This window comes from Chenopodium quinoa, unplaced genomic scaffold, assembly GCF_001683475.1.
Source record: "Chenopodium quinoa cultivar QQ74 unplaced genomic scaffold, ASM168347v1, whole genome shotgun sequence".
NCBI lineage: Eukaryota > Viridiplantae > Streptophyta > Magnoliopsida > Caryophyllales > Amaranthaceae > Chenopodium > Chenopodium quinoa.
The window spans coordinates 2,916,046-2,934,465 of record NW_018743199.1 but is presented as its reverse complement, the minus strand read 5'-3'; the positions used below and the strand labels follow the sequence as shown (position 1 = coordinate 2,934,465).

General features: G+C 34.8%; 3 protein-coding genes across 3 annotated transcripts; 2 read left to right on the top strand and 1 right to left on the bottom strand.

Moving 5' to 3' along the window:
• The first annotated feature begins 369 nt into the window (after nucleotides 1–369).
• Nucleotides 370–1,676, top strand: LOC110733510 (PRA1 family protein B3-like). The gene has a single exon (XM_021913567.1). It carries the CDS (start codon nucleotides 651–653, stop codon nucleotides 1,293–1,295), a length of 645 nt encoding a protein of 214 aa, XP_021769259.1. The 5' UTR covers nucleotides 370–650; the 3' UTR covers nucleotides 1,296–1,676.
• Nucleotides 1,677–6,005: 4,329 nt separating this feature from the next.
• LOC110733509 (probable leucine-rich repeat receptor-like protein kinase IMK3) lies at nucleotides 6,006–9,070 on the top strand. Its single transcript, XM_021913566.1, has 2 exons — nucleotides 6,006–8,144; nucleotides 8,240–9,070. The coding sequence occupies exons 1-2, from the start codon at nucleotides 6,377–6,379 to the stop codon at nucleotides 8,854–8,856; spliced, it is 2,385 nt and encodes a 794-aa protein (XP_021769258.1). The 5' UTR covers nucleotides 6,006–6,376; the 3' UTR covers nucleotides 8,857–9,070.
• A 198-nt stretch (nucleotides 9,071–9,268) lies between these two features.
• LOC110733507 (sorting nexin 2B-like) lies at nucleotides 9,269–13,977 on the bottom strand. Its single transcript, XM_021913565.1, has 5 exons — nucleotides 12,781–13,977; nucleotides 12,177–12,386; nucleotides 11,048–11,308; nucleotides 10,333–10,419; nucleotides 9,269–9,667 (listed from the first exon to the last, which is right to left on the bottom strand). Exons 1-5 carry the CDS (start codon nucleotides 13,783–13,785, stop codon nucleotides 9,587–9,589), a joined length of 1,644 nt encoding a protein of 547 aa, XP_021769257.1. The 5' UTR covers nucleotides 13,786–13,977; the 3' UTR covers nucleotides 9,269–9,586.
• Nucleotides 13,978–18,420: the final 4,443 nt, after the last annotated feature.

Sequence of the window (18,420 nt, the reverse complement as noted above, 5' to 3'; positions counted from 1 at the left end):
AAGGACGGCTTGACTGCATGAACCGAATTAATGGGGATTTCCAAATTCCCAATAGTTTCATTGTTGACCACCTTTTCAATAGGCCTTGTACCACATTAATTGCACCACCTTTAAAGTTTAAACCAATACGAAGTATATTATTGCATGCAATACCAACTCGAAAACCAAAACGTAATACAGCTTTAGGCCTTTAGCCACACACAAGTATATGTCGAGATCATCATCGTTGATGGATAAAGAATAGTAAAGGGATGTTACAATAGTCTAAATCCCTCGATCATATTTTTAATCGATTAATCCACTTTAAAATCTCGAACAGTAGAATTACTCTTTAATCATATCATAATAATCCAATAACTACATACCACCTTCATCCAAACGGAATAAATTCATTCGAATCAAACAATTCATTCGAATCAAACAATTCGATTGTCACCTCTCTCTCTCCACCCTCGAAATTATTGAATTGATTTGTTGTATCACCATTAATCATGAACAATGTGTATGTGGCACCCCACCGACAATAACCATTGTTAAGCCAAAACACACCCTTCTCAAACCACACACCCAACACAATCACTTCCCAAATCTTCCCATCATCTCCTCAACCAACCCATCTTCTTCTTCCTCCATTCAACCGCCGGCAAACAATGTCGTCGCCGGCGACACTTCCGATGACAACCCAACAAGCCACCGCCGCCGACAACAACACCACCATCACAACCCCCGCTTTCCGCAGCTTCATCTCCCGCTTAACCACCTCTCTCCGCCAAACCTTCGCGCAACGCCGACCATGGTACGAACTCCTCGATCGCACCGCCTTCACTCGCCCCGAGAATCTCTCCGACGCTTTCTCTCGCATCCGTAAAAACGCCGCTTACTTTCGCGTCAATTACCTCTCTCTCCTCGCCGCTGTGCTTGCTTTCTCTCTCATCTCACACCCTTTCTCTCTCCTCGTCCTTCTCTCTCTCCTCGCCTCTTGGATCTTCCTCTACCTCTTCCGCCCCTCCGATCAACCCGTTGTTATCTTCGGTCGCACGTTTTCCGAGCGTGAGACGCTTGGGATTCTCGTTGTTTCTACTGTGGTTGTTATCTTCTTGACGAGTGTTGGGTCGTTGTTGATTTCTGCTGCTTTGATTGGGCTCGCCATTGTTTCTGTTCATGGAGCTTTTAGGGTTCCTGAAGATCTGTTTTTAGACGAACAAGAAGGTCCTAATGCTGGGTTATTGTCGTTCCTTGGTGGGGCTGCTTCCTCCGCCGCTGTTGCCGCCGCGAATCCCGCCGGAAGAGTCTGATTTTGAATTTTGAGGTATTGGTTTTGGTTTGATTTGATTTCATATGATCTGATATTAAAGGGGGAAATTGGGGGGATTCTTTGGTTAATAGGGTTTTGTAGCTAGCTGTTTTAATAGTTGATCTGGATCTAATACAAGAAATGTGTAGTAGATCTTTATATTTGCTTTTGATCAATTTGCTAGCAGTGCAGTGTAATTTCTTTTTACTCAATGTAGTTATAATTTGATGAATTTGTTATGAAATATTATTGCTTATCAAAGAAATTGTATGATGAGCTTGTTTACTGATGTTAATTACTGATTGTTATTATGATGCACTTATTCTAGTGAAGTTTCTTTTTAGTTTGATGGAATAAAATTGTTATCTTTAGTGGTGTAGCATATTGAATTCATTCCTTGATCTGTTGAAGAGATGATGATTATATGTGGATGGAGCTCTTAATTAGTTTACGATCGTTCTTATGTAGTTTTATCATTGAAGGATGAATACATGAAAAATTGTGCTCTTGTCAACCATGTTATGCAGTATGCACCTCATAGATCGCATTAACTTGGTAGATTACATGCTTCGGAGTATGCTTTTTGACTTGAAATTTATTTATGAACTCGTAGATATTGAGATGATAATCCTGTTGTTTTGATGGATCCTAATGGAACTGAATAGATAGATGCACAAAGCATGGTACATGGTAGTCTTTGCTGGGCTGCAAGAATTTGGCTGGGGGATGGGGTTGGGTGGTGTGGTGTAGTTGCTGGGGTTTAGTTTCCACTATTATTGCTAAATTTGAATAAAGATCGGTGACAAAAGTGTATGCATACGGTGCTAATGTAGTATTTACCGTGAAGTTGAGCTATAGTATTTGAATTAAAGGAATGCCAGATAATGGGAAATCATAGAGATTTTGTTGAAAATTTTTGAAAGATTAAAGACCTATCATGGACAACAGCTACCATATTCTTGAGTTCTTTTTTCAGATGCTCATTTATATATTTGTTAATTCCGTTGATATGTTATGGAGTATATTACCTTGAAAAATTCCATTGATAATGGAAAATCATGGAGGTTTTGTTGAAAATCTTGAAAGATAAAAACCTGTCATGGACAACAGCTGCACATTCTTGAAGTCTTTTGTCAGATGTTCATTTCTATATATGTCAATTCAGTAGATTAGGTTATGGAGTATTCTACCTTGCATTATCTGAGATGAAATTTTTGGTTGGGAGGGCCAGCGATGTAAGGAAAGAATTTAGGTACCATTAGCTGGTAGGGTTCACAAAATTGAACGTAAAGACGTAACTAAGTACAGGTGGTGGTGCTTTTTCCCTGTGAGAATTAGAGCCATAGAATTAGAAGTAAAGCATGAATAAACTGGTGAGGGAAGATGTTGCATTATAATTTAGGCAATTCAAGTATTGCTGCTGGCTTTCTCTATTGCTTCCTGTACTGTTCCTGTTAGCAGATAGGAGATTAGCAAGTGACTGGTGTTTCATTATGTTTAGTTTGGGGGGGGGGGGGGGGAATTTTAAATTGGGTGAATGTCTCGTGTAAAAATTGCAATTGCAAGAAGTTACCGACCAAAGGGTTGCAGAGGCTTTTGTTTTCTTATCATTTTGACTGTAGTACAGTTGGTTGAACCTGAATCAGTCATTGATGGATTAGTTGTTTTAGGGATAGTGTAATTACATGCCATGAAGGTGCAACCCATTATTATAGGAAACTTTGTGGGTGTAGGAGTTTGAAATACAGAACAGAGCTTCATGACTTAGATGCTTATAAGTTCAGAATGTTTTGTGTTAAAGGGACATTAGACCTGAAGTATGATGGATGTAATTTATGACGAATAAAAAAAAAGATTTAGCACAGGGTATCAGTCCTTAGAGATTTGTGAAATCTCCTGCATGAACTCCAAGCTCTAGCTTCTAGGAAGAGATACGGATTTATTGAAGGATTATAATGCAAAAACTTTGTCTTAATTGGCAGCAGGACATTCTTCATGATTTACATCTATAGGTTGATGTTGTCAGTAGGCATCAAACACACGGCCATGCTGCCCACCACGAAAAATCCTTCTTTGACTTGATAGGACTAGGATCACCATTGTACTTCCTTTTAGTTTGTTTTTCTAGATCAAAAAGGTCAAGTCCTCAACATCTGAATCCACAAAACGACTTTTGCCATCATATGAACAAACTGTTATAGCAACTGGCCATTTTCCTGGTCGCGACCAATTGATCAATGAGGACAGTTTTATATTGGTTGATTATGTTCCTAATAAGTGTCAATGAGCATAGAATTTCACTGTTGTGGAATCGTGAAACCGTTGTCAATTTGTCACCAGTCAGCACTTCAGCAGTATGTGCACCATGGATTTCAGGCTTTTCGGGGTCTTCAACCTACTTTTAAAATTGGGCCACAACTTCATGGGCAAGAAGAGTGGGCCAAAGATGATATTGTTCAAGTTGTGAAAAATATGGGCTGAATAAGTAAGGTCCAATTCTTTTTTTTTTTTTTTTTTTTTTTGATTTAGGAGTTAGGACGGCCTACATTTTGATCTTCTGTTTAGAACTTAAGATTATTGTTGTTTTGAAAGCTCTACCACTCTAGTCAATACTCAATAGTCATAGTGGCAAGGATGGAAAGTTGGAGACAAATAGCATCAAAGCTTTTATGATCGTCATAGTGTCATTTACTTTGATGTCCTAATAGGTTCTAAGGTAGGTATCTTAAGCTTCCTTTTCACAAAAAGATGATTACTTTGCTCATAGACTAGCTAAATTAAGTCTTATTCGTAATTTTAACGAGTGTGTGGACTGAATAACTTCGTCGGGTCGAATCCCTTGTAAACCATGATTTGTTGATGATGAATGTAACCTAACCAAAATGTAACATGCCCCAAATTTTTATTTTTATTTTTTCATTTCTTGAGCATAATCTCACATTCATGACATTCATAGGTGTTAACCTATCAAGTACGGACTAGTTTAATTTTGGGGCAAGGCCATCACTACACACAACTACTCCAAGGCTCCACGCCTCCACCTAACCAAACTAAACTTTAACTTTAAAAGTTTGTCACCCATACAAACTAGACACAACATTTGTTTCACAAAAAAAAAAAAAAAAAAAAAAAAAAAAAAAAAAAAAAAAAAAAAAAAACTAGACACAACATTGTACAAATTTTGTAACTCAAATCCTACAAAATCTAATAGTCTTGTCATATAGTAGCACTTTATTAGTTATTACTAAAATAACTAACAATATGGATTTGAGTGTTTGACATTCAATGTTAACATGCAAATGAACTGTCTGCTTGAATTGTTAGCTCAGATTTAAAATACTACACATTGTTTTAAGAAGTACATGTAGCAATTTGTAGTTTTTAAAGGTATCAACTCTTAAAGTTTTACATAGAATCTTTGCAAAATGAAAGAAGTATGTTAGTATGTGGTATAGTCAAGTCACCCTAAATTTCAGAGGAAAAAAAAAAGAAGAAAAAAAAAGAAAAGAAAGAAAGAAAGGAAAAAAAGATGCCTCAAAATATCATAAAAGACATCCTTTTCCTAAGGTCATACAAAAAGTTGCCTTCTATGGCTATATCTATAAATAGTTAGCCATTTTAGTAGTTAAAGGCCTTAAAGGGTAGAAGGAAACTTGAGTGCTAGAGATATGAATGCTCTCCAAAAAATTTGTACTACAATATTTGTAGTGAGGCAAGTCATGCAACTTCAACCACCCCATATCCATCAGTCTATTAATATGGTTGATAATGAGATAACGCTACCAAAATTAATATGTTTGTGTATATTTTAAAATCACCCTACAACATACCCCCAAAAAAATCACATTAAAGGAGAGTTTCACATATGAGTCATGTCAACAAAAAAAGATGAAAAACAAGTACTCCGTAATATACATCAAAAGAATAATTAAAAAGGAAAATATTAGATGAAAATGTTAAAATCAATGATTTATAGTGATTTAATAGTATTTTTTTTTTTAAACAAATGAAGCTAGAAGCTAGTTTTTTTATTTTTATTTTTTTAATAATTTTTGGTGAGAAAAATGAAGGTTAGCATTGAATTTGAGAGATACAAGAAGTAACATCTAATGAAAAATATGTGAACAAAGACAAGTATTCCATCAATCCTATGCAACACTCCAAAAATAATTCTTTCCATCAATTTTACACTTTCATAGAAATGGAATTAAAAACTTGGACCACTATTTCTACAATGTACAAACAATAAAACGACCCTCTAATCTCAGCTTTCTAGGTTATACAAGTATTTTGTCTACAAGTATACCTACGATTGTATTTTGTTTGAAAGCACCATTCTTTCACACACTTGAATTATGCATTTAAAGCTTCATGTCATAATCTTCCAAATCTCAACACCTAGAACTTCCAAACTCATTACTTTAATCATATTATTAAAGAACAAAAAAAAGTTGGTAACAATTTTATGTACAACAACTAACACATAATAGTAACAAAATTTTAAAAAGTAGTTAAAAATAACTTTATTTTATTAATAAAAACAGCAAAATGACACACAAAAAAACTGTTGGGATTCAACCTCGTATAATCCACCCAAAAGTTCACTTTTTTATGCACTTATTAATGAACCCATGCAATTACCAATGGCATTTTCTGTAATTTAGTCAAGGTTCAGAACATATAACTCACATAATAACAAGAAAAAGTTGCCGTTAGATTTTATTATAAAGATTCAAAAATTGACTCATTTCTCAAAATTTTAGTGGTAAATTTTATAGAGAGTAAGAAAGAGAGGAAAAAACTAGCCGTTAAGAGGCGCCTCTGAAGCATTTGCAACTCTGACAGTTTGTCCCGGGTTTTTTAACTTTTCACGTGAGTTTCTCTCTCATCACGTGCTGTTATGATACTCAAAAAATGTCAACCTTAACTACAAAACCCTCCTATTCTCTGTTTTATTCCCTGTTTCATCAACTCATTTTCAGCTCCTCACCAAAAACCCAATTTTTTTTTCTAATTTTTTTTTTTTTTTTAAAAAAAAACCCATTAATTTTTTTAGATTTTTGAAAACACCCAATTTCTCAAATGTTGATTGAAACTCAAAAAAAGAAGGGTAAATGGAAGATACAATCCAAAGAAAAAACCCCACTTGGTGGTTCTGGTTCCGGTTCCGGTTTCGGGTTTAAGTACAAGAAGGTGTTGATTTTGATGCAATTGTTGATGATTTTATGTCAACAAGGTTGTTCAAGTGAGAGTGGATATGATGGTGTGGTAATTACACAAGCTGATTATCAAGGTTTACAAGCATTTAAAAATGAGTTGATTGATCCAAAAGGGTATTTAAGGAGTTGGAATGATAGTGGAATTGGTGCTTGTTCAGGTGGTTGGGTTGGAATTAAATGTGCAAAAGGTCAAGTTATTGTAATTCAACTTCCTTGGAAAAATTTAGGTGGTAGAATTACACAAAAAATTGTCCAATTTCAAGCACTTAGAAAACTTAGTCTTCATGATAATCTTATCACTGGTTCAATCCCTTATTCTTTAGGCCTTCTTCCTAATCTTAGAGGTGTCCAACTCTTTAATAACCGCCTTTCGGGTTCGATTCCAGCTTCATTAGGCCAATGTCCTCTGCTTCAAACCCTTGATCTTAGCCATAATTTTCTTACAGGAAAAATCCCTCCTAGTCTTGCTAATTCTACTAAGCTTTATTGGGTCAATTTGAGCTATAATTCCTTGCAAGGTCCTATACCCGGCGAGTTAACTCGTTCGAGTAGCCTTAGTGTTCTTTCTCTTCAATATAATAATTTATCAGGACCATTGCCTTCTAGTTTGGGGAAACTTTCTAGTATTAGGACATTGGATTTGTCCCATAATTTTATCAAGAGTAGTTTTCCAAAGAGTATTTCAAGGTTATCTTCTTTGAATACATTGAATTTAGAGAGTAATTATCTTGTAGGAGATTTGCCTGAAGATATAGGTAACCTTCATAATTTGTCTATGCTTAATCTTAGGAGGAATCGAATCGAGGGTCGAATTCCTCAATCAATTGGCAATCTTTCTACCCTTAAACAGCTTGATTTGTCCTTCAATGATTTCAGTGGAGAAATCCCAAATTCACTTTCTAATTTGAAAAATCTTGGTTTCTTGAATGTGTCATATAATAGCCTTTCTGGTTTAGTTCCAACTGAACTTTCTGAAAAGTTTAATTCAAGCTCATTTATTGGGAATCTTAGATTATGTGGGTTTAGTCCTTCATCTCCATGCCCTTCAGAGGCACCATCACCTTCAATTGGCATCTCAGCAGAAGCGAAAAAAGGCCGAAAATTGAGCATTAAAGACATAATTCTGATAGCAGCAGGTATACTTTTAGTGATTATGCTCACACTTTGCTGCATACTACTCTTCTGCTTGATCAGGAAAAGGTCTGTGTCAAGTCAAGAGAAAGAAGGGGGTGTTGCTGCCGCGGGGAGGGCCTCACAAGCCGAGAAGGGGGGCCCGTCTGGTGGACCGGAGGTTGAGACAGGCGAAACCGGGGGTAAACTGGTTCATTTTGATGGTCCAATGGTGTTTACAGCAGATGATCTTCTGTGTGCTACTGCTGAGATTATGGGAAAGAGCACATATGGAACTGTTTATAAGGCTACATTGGAAGATGGAAGTCAAGTTGCTGTGAAAAGATTAAGAGAGAAGATTACAAAAGGGCAGAAAGAATTTGAAGCTGAAGTTAATATGATTGGCAAAATTAGACACCCAAATCTTTTGGCATTGAGGGCCTATTATTTAGGGCCTAAAGGAGAAAAGCTTCTTGTCTTTGATTACATTCCTAAGGGCAGTCTTGCAAACTTTTTACATGGTAAGAAATTTGTTGAATCTTACTGTTAAAACTTGTTTTACTTTCTGATATTGTTAATTTGTGATTGGAAAGTAATCTGATGTTTTCCATTGCAGTTCGAGAGCCAGACACACGAGTCGACTGGCCTACAAGAATGAGGATGATACAAGGAATGGCTAGAGGACTCTTCCATCTTCACAACAATGAGAATATAATTCATGGCAACCTGACATCAAGCAATGTTCTCATTGATGACAGCATCAGTGCCCAAATTTCAGACTATGGCCTGTCAAGGCTAATGACAGCATCAGCTGCAGCAAATGTGATTGCTACTGCAGAAGCATTAGGGTACCGAGCTCCAGAGCTGTCGAAGCTCAAGAAGGCCAACACGAAGACTGATGTGTATAGTCTAGGGGTGATCATCTTGGAGCTACTGACAGGGAAGTCACCCGGGGAAGCACTGAATGGTGTAGATTTGCCGCAGTGGGTGGCTTCCATTGTTAAAGAAGAGTGGACTAATGAGGTTTTTGACATGGAGTTGATGAAAGACGCGTCAACTATTGGAGATGAATTGCTCAACACCTTGAAGTTGGGCTTGCATTGTGTTGACCCTTCACCAGCTTCGAGGCCAGAGGTTCAGCAGGTTTTGCAGCAGTTAGAGGAGATCAGGCCAACTGATACTGCAACTACTTCGGGTGATGACGGTGGTGGTGATCCATCAGCAAGTGAATAAGGAAGATTTAGAGGGATTCTTCTAGGGATTTTTGGTATTTTAATTAGTAGTCTTGATCATCTTTTGCTAATTGAGCTTTGTATATAGAATTCTATTACTACTTATTAGTTGCTCCTAAATGATCATAAATTAGTAGGTTTGTTAAATTCTCTTGTTCCCGTCCATTAAGGAACAAGAGACCTATTTTATTCTAAGCAAAGTCCATTCTTTAATGACTTCCAATACTCTGGTCTCTGTTTGATTGTTTCTGAATTGTTGCTATGAAGCTCAAAGTGAAACTTTGCTGCTATAGTTCATAGAAAAATTCTTCCATCTTTAACTGCATCCGGATTTAGGAATAATAAGTGAGATTTTACTATCGAGCTTACTAAAAATTAATAATTTTAAGGCAAAATAAAATAAAAACGAGACATCTGAAAATATGCTGCTTTAGTTCAAAATAACGTTCACAACAGCTAAGCATAGTATACTAGAGTATATACAAGATTGAATACATTCTGAATGACTGAATTAAGTTGAAATGTAATGGTAAACACTAAACAGCCGAAGCCTCAGACAATGCAACAGATTAGGGAAATACTCGTAGGTAACGCAGACCTCTTCAATAATTAGCTATGTACAGAACGTGGATAAGGGTACTATAAAATGAACTTAACTGTTCTCAATTGTACAGAAAATTAGACTACAAAAACAACAGAACAAAAATTGTACAGTATATACATGAAATACATCAACTAACACCATTTCCGTATCCTTTTGTTTCATCGGCAACCTTTTCCCAAACACTAGCCATTTTTTCTGCAAATCCCGCCTGCAAAACAAGTATTATTTTGGTTGGTTAGATTTTGGCAAACATTAACCACAGGGAATACAAACAATTACATAATGCACTAACATATCTATGCATGATAGTAGAAATGGTGTTTAGCTTTGAAAGAGTCATAAAGTTTGCTAAAGCAATATGCTACTTAGTTTAAATTGAGCTCCCCCTCCTCCCTCACTTCACGTCACCCCACCAAAAGCATACACTATGGGATCAACGATTTAACGTTTTGGAGTTAGTTTAAATCACCAGGGTTTCAACTCAAGGACTTTGATAGCTATAATTGACTTCAGAATGTTTATCAATTCTTTTTTGAATTTCGATACGTGCAATTCCTTCGATACCCGAGGATGCTCTTGTATTTTTTTGTACATAATTTTTGATACAATCCCTTATTTTTTGATCTTCTTGTAGACCTTCTGAATAGTTTTTTGGTTGTGAAAACCAAAGGGAATAATGACTTTGTGCTGTACCAAGTCTGAAACCAAGTGGATTTATTTTTTGTCCCATATTACTTACTCCATCATACAAAGGCTATATTGTATAACCAATTTAAAGATGACATATTCAAAAAGGTATCGAGTATGTCATTGGTATTCTCTCTATCAATTACCACCCAGATGAATGTGAATTAAAGAGGCTGAAGAATGTACCTGATTAACAACAAAGCCTTTCAGCATGCTCAAAAAGTCTGCCTGCCTTTCTTTATCTAGTCTAGCAAGCTCACTCCTATTATTTTCCTGCAAAATATTGAAGATATTGCATACGAAGTATCAAAATCAGAAAAAGAATACAAAAGTCCCCATGAACAGAACACGAATTTTACCCCACAGCCACAATTTACTTGATAAAAGTGGAGGTCTCGCCTCTAACAAAAGACCACACGACGGAGTAAAACAGCTTATAATCCTAATTTATGATCATTAAAATTCAATCACAAAATGGCAAATTATGTAACAACAGCCTCATAATAATTAGGAAAACATTGACAGAGAAAGATGGGCCAAAGAATAATCCTTTGTGCAAGACCAAATAGGCAAATACTACTATTGAACAGAAAGGAATTCTGTGACAATAGATGGCAATCCACATTTACACAAAAGAAAAGATGAAAGAGGAAACTAGGGAAAACATTCCTACACTGGGTATATACTACTGATAGGACAAATACACATCAGCAATCAGCATCCAAACAGCTACAATAAAATGAATAATTATAGCATGTACTCCGCTGTTGACATGGTATCCAACCCTAGTTCATTAAGTCAGAATAAGAGAGACATCTAAAGCTAAGTACTTGACAATATACATATTACAATTATAAGAATAGCCTGATACTTAAAAGCCATAAAAGGCATAGATTCCTACCTTGATTCTTTCATATTCCTTGACTGCACAGCATCTGGCATCCTCAGTTGCTTTGATTGCTTCTTTCAATTCTTCAATTTTTCGCATTCTGGACTTGTCACCACCAAAAATTTTAGATGAAGCAACTTCTAGTTTTTCAACTCGTGACTCTAAAGAAGATAGTTCAGATACAAGAGTTTGGACAGTCAGCAAAGCATTAGACCGGTCAGTAAAGGCATTGTCTACAGATAGCATCATCCCTAGATAATCATGGAGCTTGTCCTGAAATAAACAATACAGCAATCATTAAACTGGTAACCACACAGAATATTCATTCAAGAGTGTGCATACATTCCTACTGACAACTTAATGCATCAATTAACCACAAGAAAATATAATCTGTCCAAAATAAACACTGGCTCTAAAATTTCATATAACATTCAAAATGAACACAGAGACTGATGTTTAATAATCCTATTTGGCAACCTTTACCTAAAGTCCTAAATGCATCGATTTACGGCCAATGTTATTCTGAACCAACCAGAACAAGCACGGTCTATATGTTTCTCATACAACATAAAAATGAACAAAGAAATTGGAGTCACTAGACCTATTTGGTGCCCTTCAGAGTATTAAGATGACAGGAGAGAACTGGAGCAAGAGATCAGAGCAGATCCAGCATCGTGACATTCTATGACATCAAACTAAACATTTCAAGGAGAAAGTTAACATTATTATACCTATTAGTCCATGTTAAATGGTAGCTGCTGGATCTACTTATACAATGTCCAATTTTTCAGACACGTGACATGCATATATGCATTGCATCCTCAAAAAACGCTATTTCTTACGTTTGACCTCTTATTTGTGAACTCATACAAGACCAACAAGAAAACCTACTGCACTAGTATTTAAACATCCATTTAAAATATCAGACTATGAATGAAGTGGTATATGGCATGTGTTCAGCCATACAATAGTCAGTAACTGTCTCTATGATAAACACTCAACATAATCATCAGCAATTCAGCATGTACAAGCTAAACTAACGATTTGTCTGATCACAGTCGATATATTTGGTAAGAAATTAGATGCCATTAATCAACAAATATTCTACCACAGAATAGTATAATAACATGCAAATCTTTACCAAATGCTTGACAGTCTGAGAATTCAGTTCACGATACAATCTACTCGCTTTAACTGCAGCTGTTGCCATATTCTTCATGTCAGCTGCCCGCGTTCTTTGGCATTCATAAAGTGCTTCCTCGAATTCAAACTTTGTCATCTTAACAAATACCAAACCCAACTCCCCCATTGTCTCACCAATATCTTGCTGTGCTTTCACTAGCATTTCCGCCTAAACAAATAGCACAACTACCACACATCAGTCTGGAAATACAATATCTCAAACCTACTTGACCACTTAATAACTAAGAGAAACAACTAAGTGGTTGCATGACTGAACACAGAAAGTGAGAAATACACAACTTTCCATGAAATTGCTATGAAGTAACATCCTCCACATTGTTGTTCTTTTTCAAATACTTACATCCAATTACTCATTATTATTGATTACACTAATGATTATTGACAAATACTATTTGTAAAATGTTAAATTTTCAATAAAATTCTTCCTCTATTTTGTGATAAACTGATATATACTTCCCTAATTAGATACAAGTACATGAAATAATTTATACAGACAAAAATAATGATCATTATAATCACTAAACAGCTAAAAAACGCGATACCTGTTGAGACACATTGCTAAGCTGCAGTTCAAGATCATTAAGTTTCTCTTTCTTTTCCAAAAACTCTTTATCCTCCTCAACAATTGTAGGCTTCACTCCACCCCAATCATTCGACACCGCCTGTCTTAACTCCTTAAACAACCTAAACAAATCCCTCCCACTCTTCGCCGGCTGAACCACCTCCTCGGGCGCCACGGTAGACTCTCCCATAAGCTGCCCTGGCAACTTCACCACTCCATCAAGCATCCTCGACGCCACATCCGTAGTTTTAACAAGCGGAAGCCTCCCTTCCACCTGCAAAAACACCTTAAATTCGTCGCTCTTTCGAATAACAGGATGAACTGCCAATTTCTTCAAGTACTTTTCAATGGCAACTCTTCTTTGTTCAACAAAATCATTCGTTTGCATCATTTGACTCTCCATTATACTCTTATCTGGCCTCAATGGGATAAAATAACCTCGAAATGTCTCCGATAATCGCTCCGAAAGCGTCACTACTTCTCGAAATCTCCTCTTAACACTAAACTCAGTACTTTCAAACTCAGGCAAATTCGTTCTAGTTGTAATCAAGTAAGTATAGTAAGAACCACTACCTGGAACCAACGAATTCGAAGCTTCTGGAACTTTCTCAGGATCCGACACCGAAATGTAGATATACTCCGAATCCGACAACCGCGAATCACTCCGATCATGACCGTTGATTTCTCCGACAACATCAGCATCCGCATCAAACGATCGAAACATCGCATCTGCGTAAGAAGGAGGTTCAAGGAACGAATTGAGCGATGAATTAGGGTTCTGGATATTGTTCTGGTTCGATTGAGTTAGGGTTTCGGCTGAAGAATCATCAATGGCGGTGGTGGAGATCTCAGGAGGAGGAGAAAGAGGATTTGGAAAAGCGCCATTGAAAGACGATTGAAGAGGAGGAAAATTATCATTGAGAGCTAAATTCTCCATTTGAGAGTGCGAATCTTCATCAGTTGAATCTTGATCGTGTCCCATCATTTTCGAAAACCCTAATTTATCGACAAATTTGGGGATTTTTGAGGAATGAAGATGAAGAAGGTTGAGGGTAGGAGAGAGAACAATGGATGAATTATCTGTAAATTTGTAATCCTAATTAGATTAGTTAAGTCATTTGTACGATTAACTGAAAAATTTGGAAATTTAGGGTGGTTCAAAATAATTTCCAGAACCTTTTTCTTTTAAAAAAAATAAATAAATAATTTTCCACAAGTGAGTATAGTGAGGAAAACGAGGGAAAATGTGACTATGATTGACGTGGTAACAAGAATTTCATTGGTACACCTTGGCACGTCTCTACCACCTGGCAAGTGAATAATTAGGGTCTATTTAATTTCAATTCCGTTCAGTTCAGTTTCTAATTTTAATTTCCTTTTCTCGTAAACAATTTAGTTTAGTTCAACTTATTTTAGTAAATGAGAACATGCTCTTATTAAATACCCCCCCTGTTTTTAAATACTTGCTCCATTTTCCTTTTTCGGTCATTTTTATATACTTGCTCCATTTTCATATTTGAAAAGCTTTTGCAATATTTAACTCATTTCTCTCACCTAGTGGACCAAACAAATATCATATTTTATTAATTTCATATTATCTCTTCGCCAATTTCTCCACTACTTTTGTTTTTTACAATTTTTTATTCTTCCACCAATCTCACTACCTCCATATTTTAATACTTTCTCCAATTTCTCCAAAAACTCCGCGTATGGAGAAATGGAGCAAGTATTTAAAAACGGAGGGAGTACAAACACTACCACAAAAACTAGAATATAAAACGCAAGATATAGAACGGTTAACTTAGATAGGCGATCTCTAGGATTATATACAACGCCTATCTAAGTTAACCGTTCTATTTGATATATTTATTTATTTATATTAAATTGTTAATTTACTATATAGAACACTTTATTAGGTAACCGTTCTATTTGATTTTAACATAAAAAAAAAATAACCCACTAGCAAAACCCTATTCCCTATGGGCCGGTTTGAACGCCCATCTTATATTCTCTAATCCTCTACAGTCGTTCATGGCTTCCCCTTTCCTCTCTTCAAAGCTTTTCCTCTTTCTTTTTCTTTCTCCTTCTCCTCTACTCAGATGTGTTTTAGAGCCTTAATAAAAGCTATCTCCTCTCCTTCACCTTCTCTAATTGCAGAACACCCGTCTCCTCAACAACCTTATTTTGGAGATTCAACAACAATGGCTGCCTAAGTTTCGCGTCAGGCTGTTGGAAGTCTACCTACCTCCTCTGCACTCCATCGTGATTTCTTCACTGTCATTGGTTATCACCGAAAATTTTTGTTTCCCTCGCGATAACCAATGATTTCATTAAGCAATAGGTTAAATTCTCTCTCCGCTATTTGATTCCATATAAGCATTGATTTTCATTTGAATCTATGATTGTGAAGGTTGTGATTTTAGGAAGGATTTTTATAGTTCATTGTTAACTTATCATGTACTATTATTTTTTTTTTCTTTTCCTAGACCTATTATTATCTTTTGCTTTTCATTTTTGTTGATTGTTCATCCGATTAATGTGAGATTTTATGAATTAAATTACTGTTTTTTTTTGTGTTTGTTGATTAATTTTGAAAAGATGTCGAAGATCTTCAATTTTGTGTTTAGTTGTTAATTATTATTGTGATTGTTCATTTGATTGAATATATATTGTTGTTAAACATGCATGTTTTATTTTTATTGTCAATGTCTCGCTCTTATGGACTTATAACCTTTTTTTTTTTTTTTTTAATTTCAACAGATTAATCGGATATAAAGGAGAAGAAATTCTTGAACCTCTTCATCTATTCGTTTTCCAGTATCATATTCTTCAATTTTTCACTACTTGAATTGTATCAAAAGTACATAAGATGTAATTAATTAAATACAAAGGATAAATAAAGTTTTTTTTATTTGGTATTTCACTTCATCTCTTACAGTTTCAATTTAAGTTGATTTATTGATTTATGAATCATGATGTAGATTAGTAGATATACAACCTCCGTAATTCGTGCAAAATTAATAATACGATAATTAAAAAAAAAAACAAAGAGAACGGTTATCCTAGTCAATCGTTCTCTTTTGTATTGATTTTTTATTAAGCGTGTGGAAGAGAATATAGAGCTGTTATCTCACATAACCGTTCTCTTTTCCCTTTCATATAGAACGCCTCTTCCACGCGTTCTATAAGCTTTACACATCACTTAGCAGAAGAACGCCTCTGAGACGTTCTATAAGACCTATTTCGACAGTTCTCTATTCCCTTTTTTGTAGTAGTGAAATATTATATTATTCTTTAAAAAAAAATTATACACCCTTTGTATTTTATTACATAATGCATTTACATTATTCATTTGGCTTAATTTGACTAATATTTTGGATTATGCATAAGAAAAAAATATAGTCTTGTAGATACTTATTAAAATCTTCTTAATAAATAGATTATTAATAATTGGTGTATAACTTATTTATGATTAGAGATATTGATGAACAAAGATATACATCGACATAAGGAAAATAGAGCAAGTACTCAGTAATAAAATAGGGAGTAATTGATTTACATAAAATTGATAAAGTTATTTATTTGTTATTATTTTTTTTTTCTTTTTCATGAGCTAAAACACAAGAATTTTATACTCCGTAAGAGTATTAAAGAAAGATAAACTATTGGCTGCAGTTAGTAGCCAGTAAAGGTGCCATGTGCATCGATTAGGAAAAAGTGAAAACTAAGGTAATAAATTTTCACATATATTAAATAGTAAAATAACAAATAGATTGGATTAGAGTCATTAGACAATACAAATTATAATAAACAATATTAAGTGTTACATTGTCGTGTTAATAGTTTGTAAATTGACACAAAAAATAAAAATTGCTTTGATATTAGTATTATAACTCATAAAAAGTTGATAAATGAAACATGTCAAAATAATATCCTTTAAATTATGAAACAAGGTAGTATATACATAGACTTGTGGCTACCTAGATGCGTTATAGCCAAAATTTCCAATCTTGTTATCTTAAATTTTTAGTTATGTACTTGTATTTTATACTTTTGTTTTATGTAATGTAATTTTCTTTCTTATTCTTATAATTCTAGGTATTAATTCTTCTTTGAGATAGGAAAACCACTAATTGCTAAGGGTTTTTCACTATGATAAGATCATAAGCATTGTGTACCTTTCCTCTTTAAAAAAAAAAAAACCAATGCAATAAGATGATGAGTTAGTAAAATCTTATTTTGTTGTGCAAACAACCACTAGCCCATATGCTAAAATGGCTACATGTTTCTTCTTTAAAAAGTTAGAATCATAAGTAAGAATCATAAGATTAGACCCTTAGGTGAACTGTAAAACTAGCTACCAATATGCCATGAAAAAGCCCAATAAAATTGGCCCAATAAGACTACTAACATATGGACCAAGACTACAAATTTCACAACAAATCTGAAACACCACTAGTCCACTAAGATGTCCATCTTACAAAGTCAAAGTAATTAGGATTAATATAATGATACAGTCTTACTCATTGAGATGTTCCTTTTTCTACTGTAGTAGGTTTTGGTTCTAGAATCCAAATAATAAGTCTTAATTTTATGAGTCAAAATAAATAAATCTTATGAGTATTAATCATATAAAAGCAAATTAAAAGGAACAACAATTGGGAGGGGACTGGAACCTAACCACCCAGAATTGATCCCGGAAACCGGATTAGTCCAAAGGGTGAATCGGGTAGAACGCAAAAAAAAAAAAAAAAAAAGGACACAATAATCAACAAAGTGTTGGCTCACTTGGTAGTTGGTAGGATTCGAACCCCAGACTCTCCCCTTTACTTCTAAGAGTCGTTTCGATCCAATCCATTCTTGGGGTCAAATAAAGACAAAGGATATGTCAATGACCTAGCACGACAAAGCACTCTCAAGAGCGAGAGGCGAAGAGCAAACCAAGAACGGAAACGGAAGTCTTTTGTGTACCCCGTAAATATATACTGAACTAAAAACCGCGAGGATTAAAGTCTGATTAGAGTCTTATCAATTAAAAATAAAATGGACACAACAACAACAAAAAGACAAAAGGATCTTATATGTAATTTTTTAAAATGTTGAATGTGCCATTTTTGTGGCACATTCAATTGTTATACCCATTACATTTTTAAAGCTTAATTGGTGTTTTAAAGTATTGGTCAATTTTTTATAAGTCTTATCATGAAGACATAGTTCGATATATTATAGCACAATATGTTCCGGCCTTGAAAAAAAACCCTAAAACATACAAGTACTTATTTTCGACCAAATTAAAGAGAGTATGTATGAGTGATACTTCGTATTATTTATCATCGTTATATAATATTTGCGAGAAAATACATCTAGATAATGACATGCACTTAGATAATAGTGTTCATTGCTTGTGGGATACTATCATACTAATATACAAAAATACAACACCAAACCTATAACTACCCATGAAATATGGAACTCAAGTAATATTAGATAATAAAGTCTCAAATGAAAGACCAAAGAAATTAATTAGCATGAAAAACAAGTCATTGTAAGCACCAAATTAAAATATAATATACGGAGTTGTAAGAATCTTTTAAATAATGAAAAATCTTTATGTATAATT

Coding starts and splice junctions, on each gene's coding strand:
- LOC110733510 (XM_021913567.1), top strand. CDS start 651: ATGTCGTCGCCGGCGACACTTCCGATGACAACCCAACAAGCCACCGCC.
- LOC110733509 (XM_021913566.1), top strand. CDS start 6,377: ATGTTGATTGAAACTCAAAAAAAGAAGGGTAAATGGAAGATACAATCC. Junction 8,145..8,239: donor TCTTGCAAACTTTTTACATG/GTAAGAAATTTG, acceptor TTTCCATTGCAG/TTCGAGAGCCAGACACACGA.
- LOC110733507 (XM_021913565.1), bottom strand. CDS start 13,785: ATGATGGGACACGATCAAGATTCAACTGATGAAGATTCGCACTCTCAA. Junction 11,309..12,176: donor CTCAGACTGTCAAGCATTTG/GTAAAGATTTGC, acceptor TGTTTATTTCAG/GACAAGCTCCATGATTATCT. Junction 10,420..11,047: donor AGGAATATGAAAGAATCAAG/GTAGGAATCTAT, acceptor AATATTTTGCAG/GAAAATAATAGGAGTGAGCT.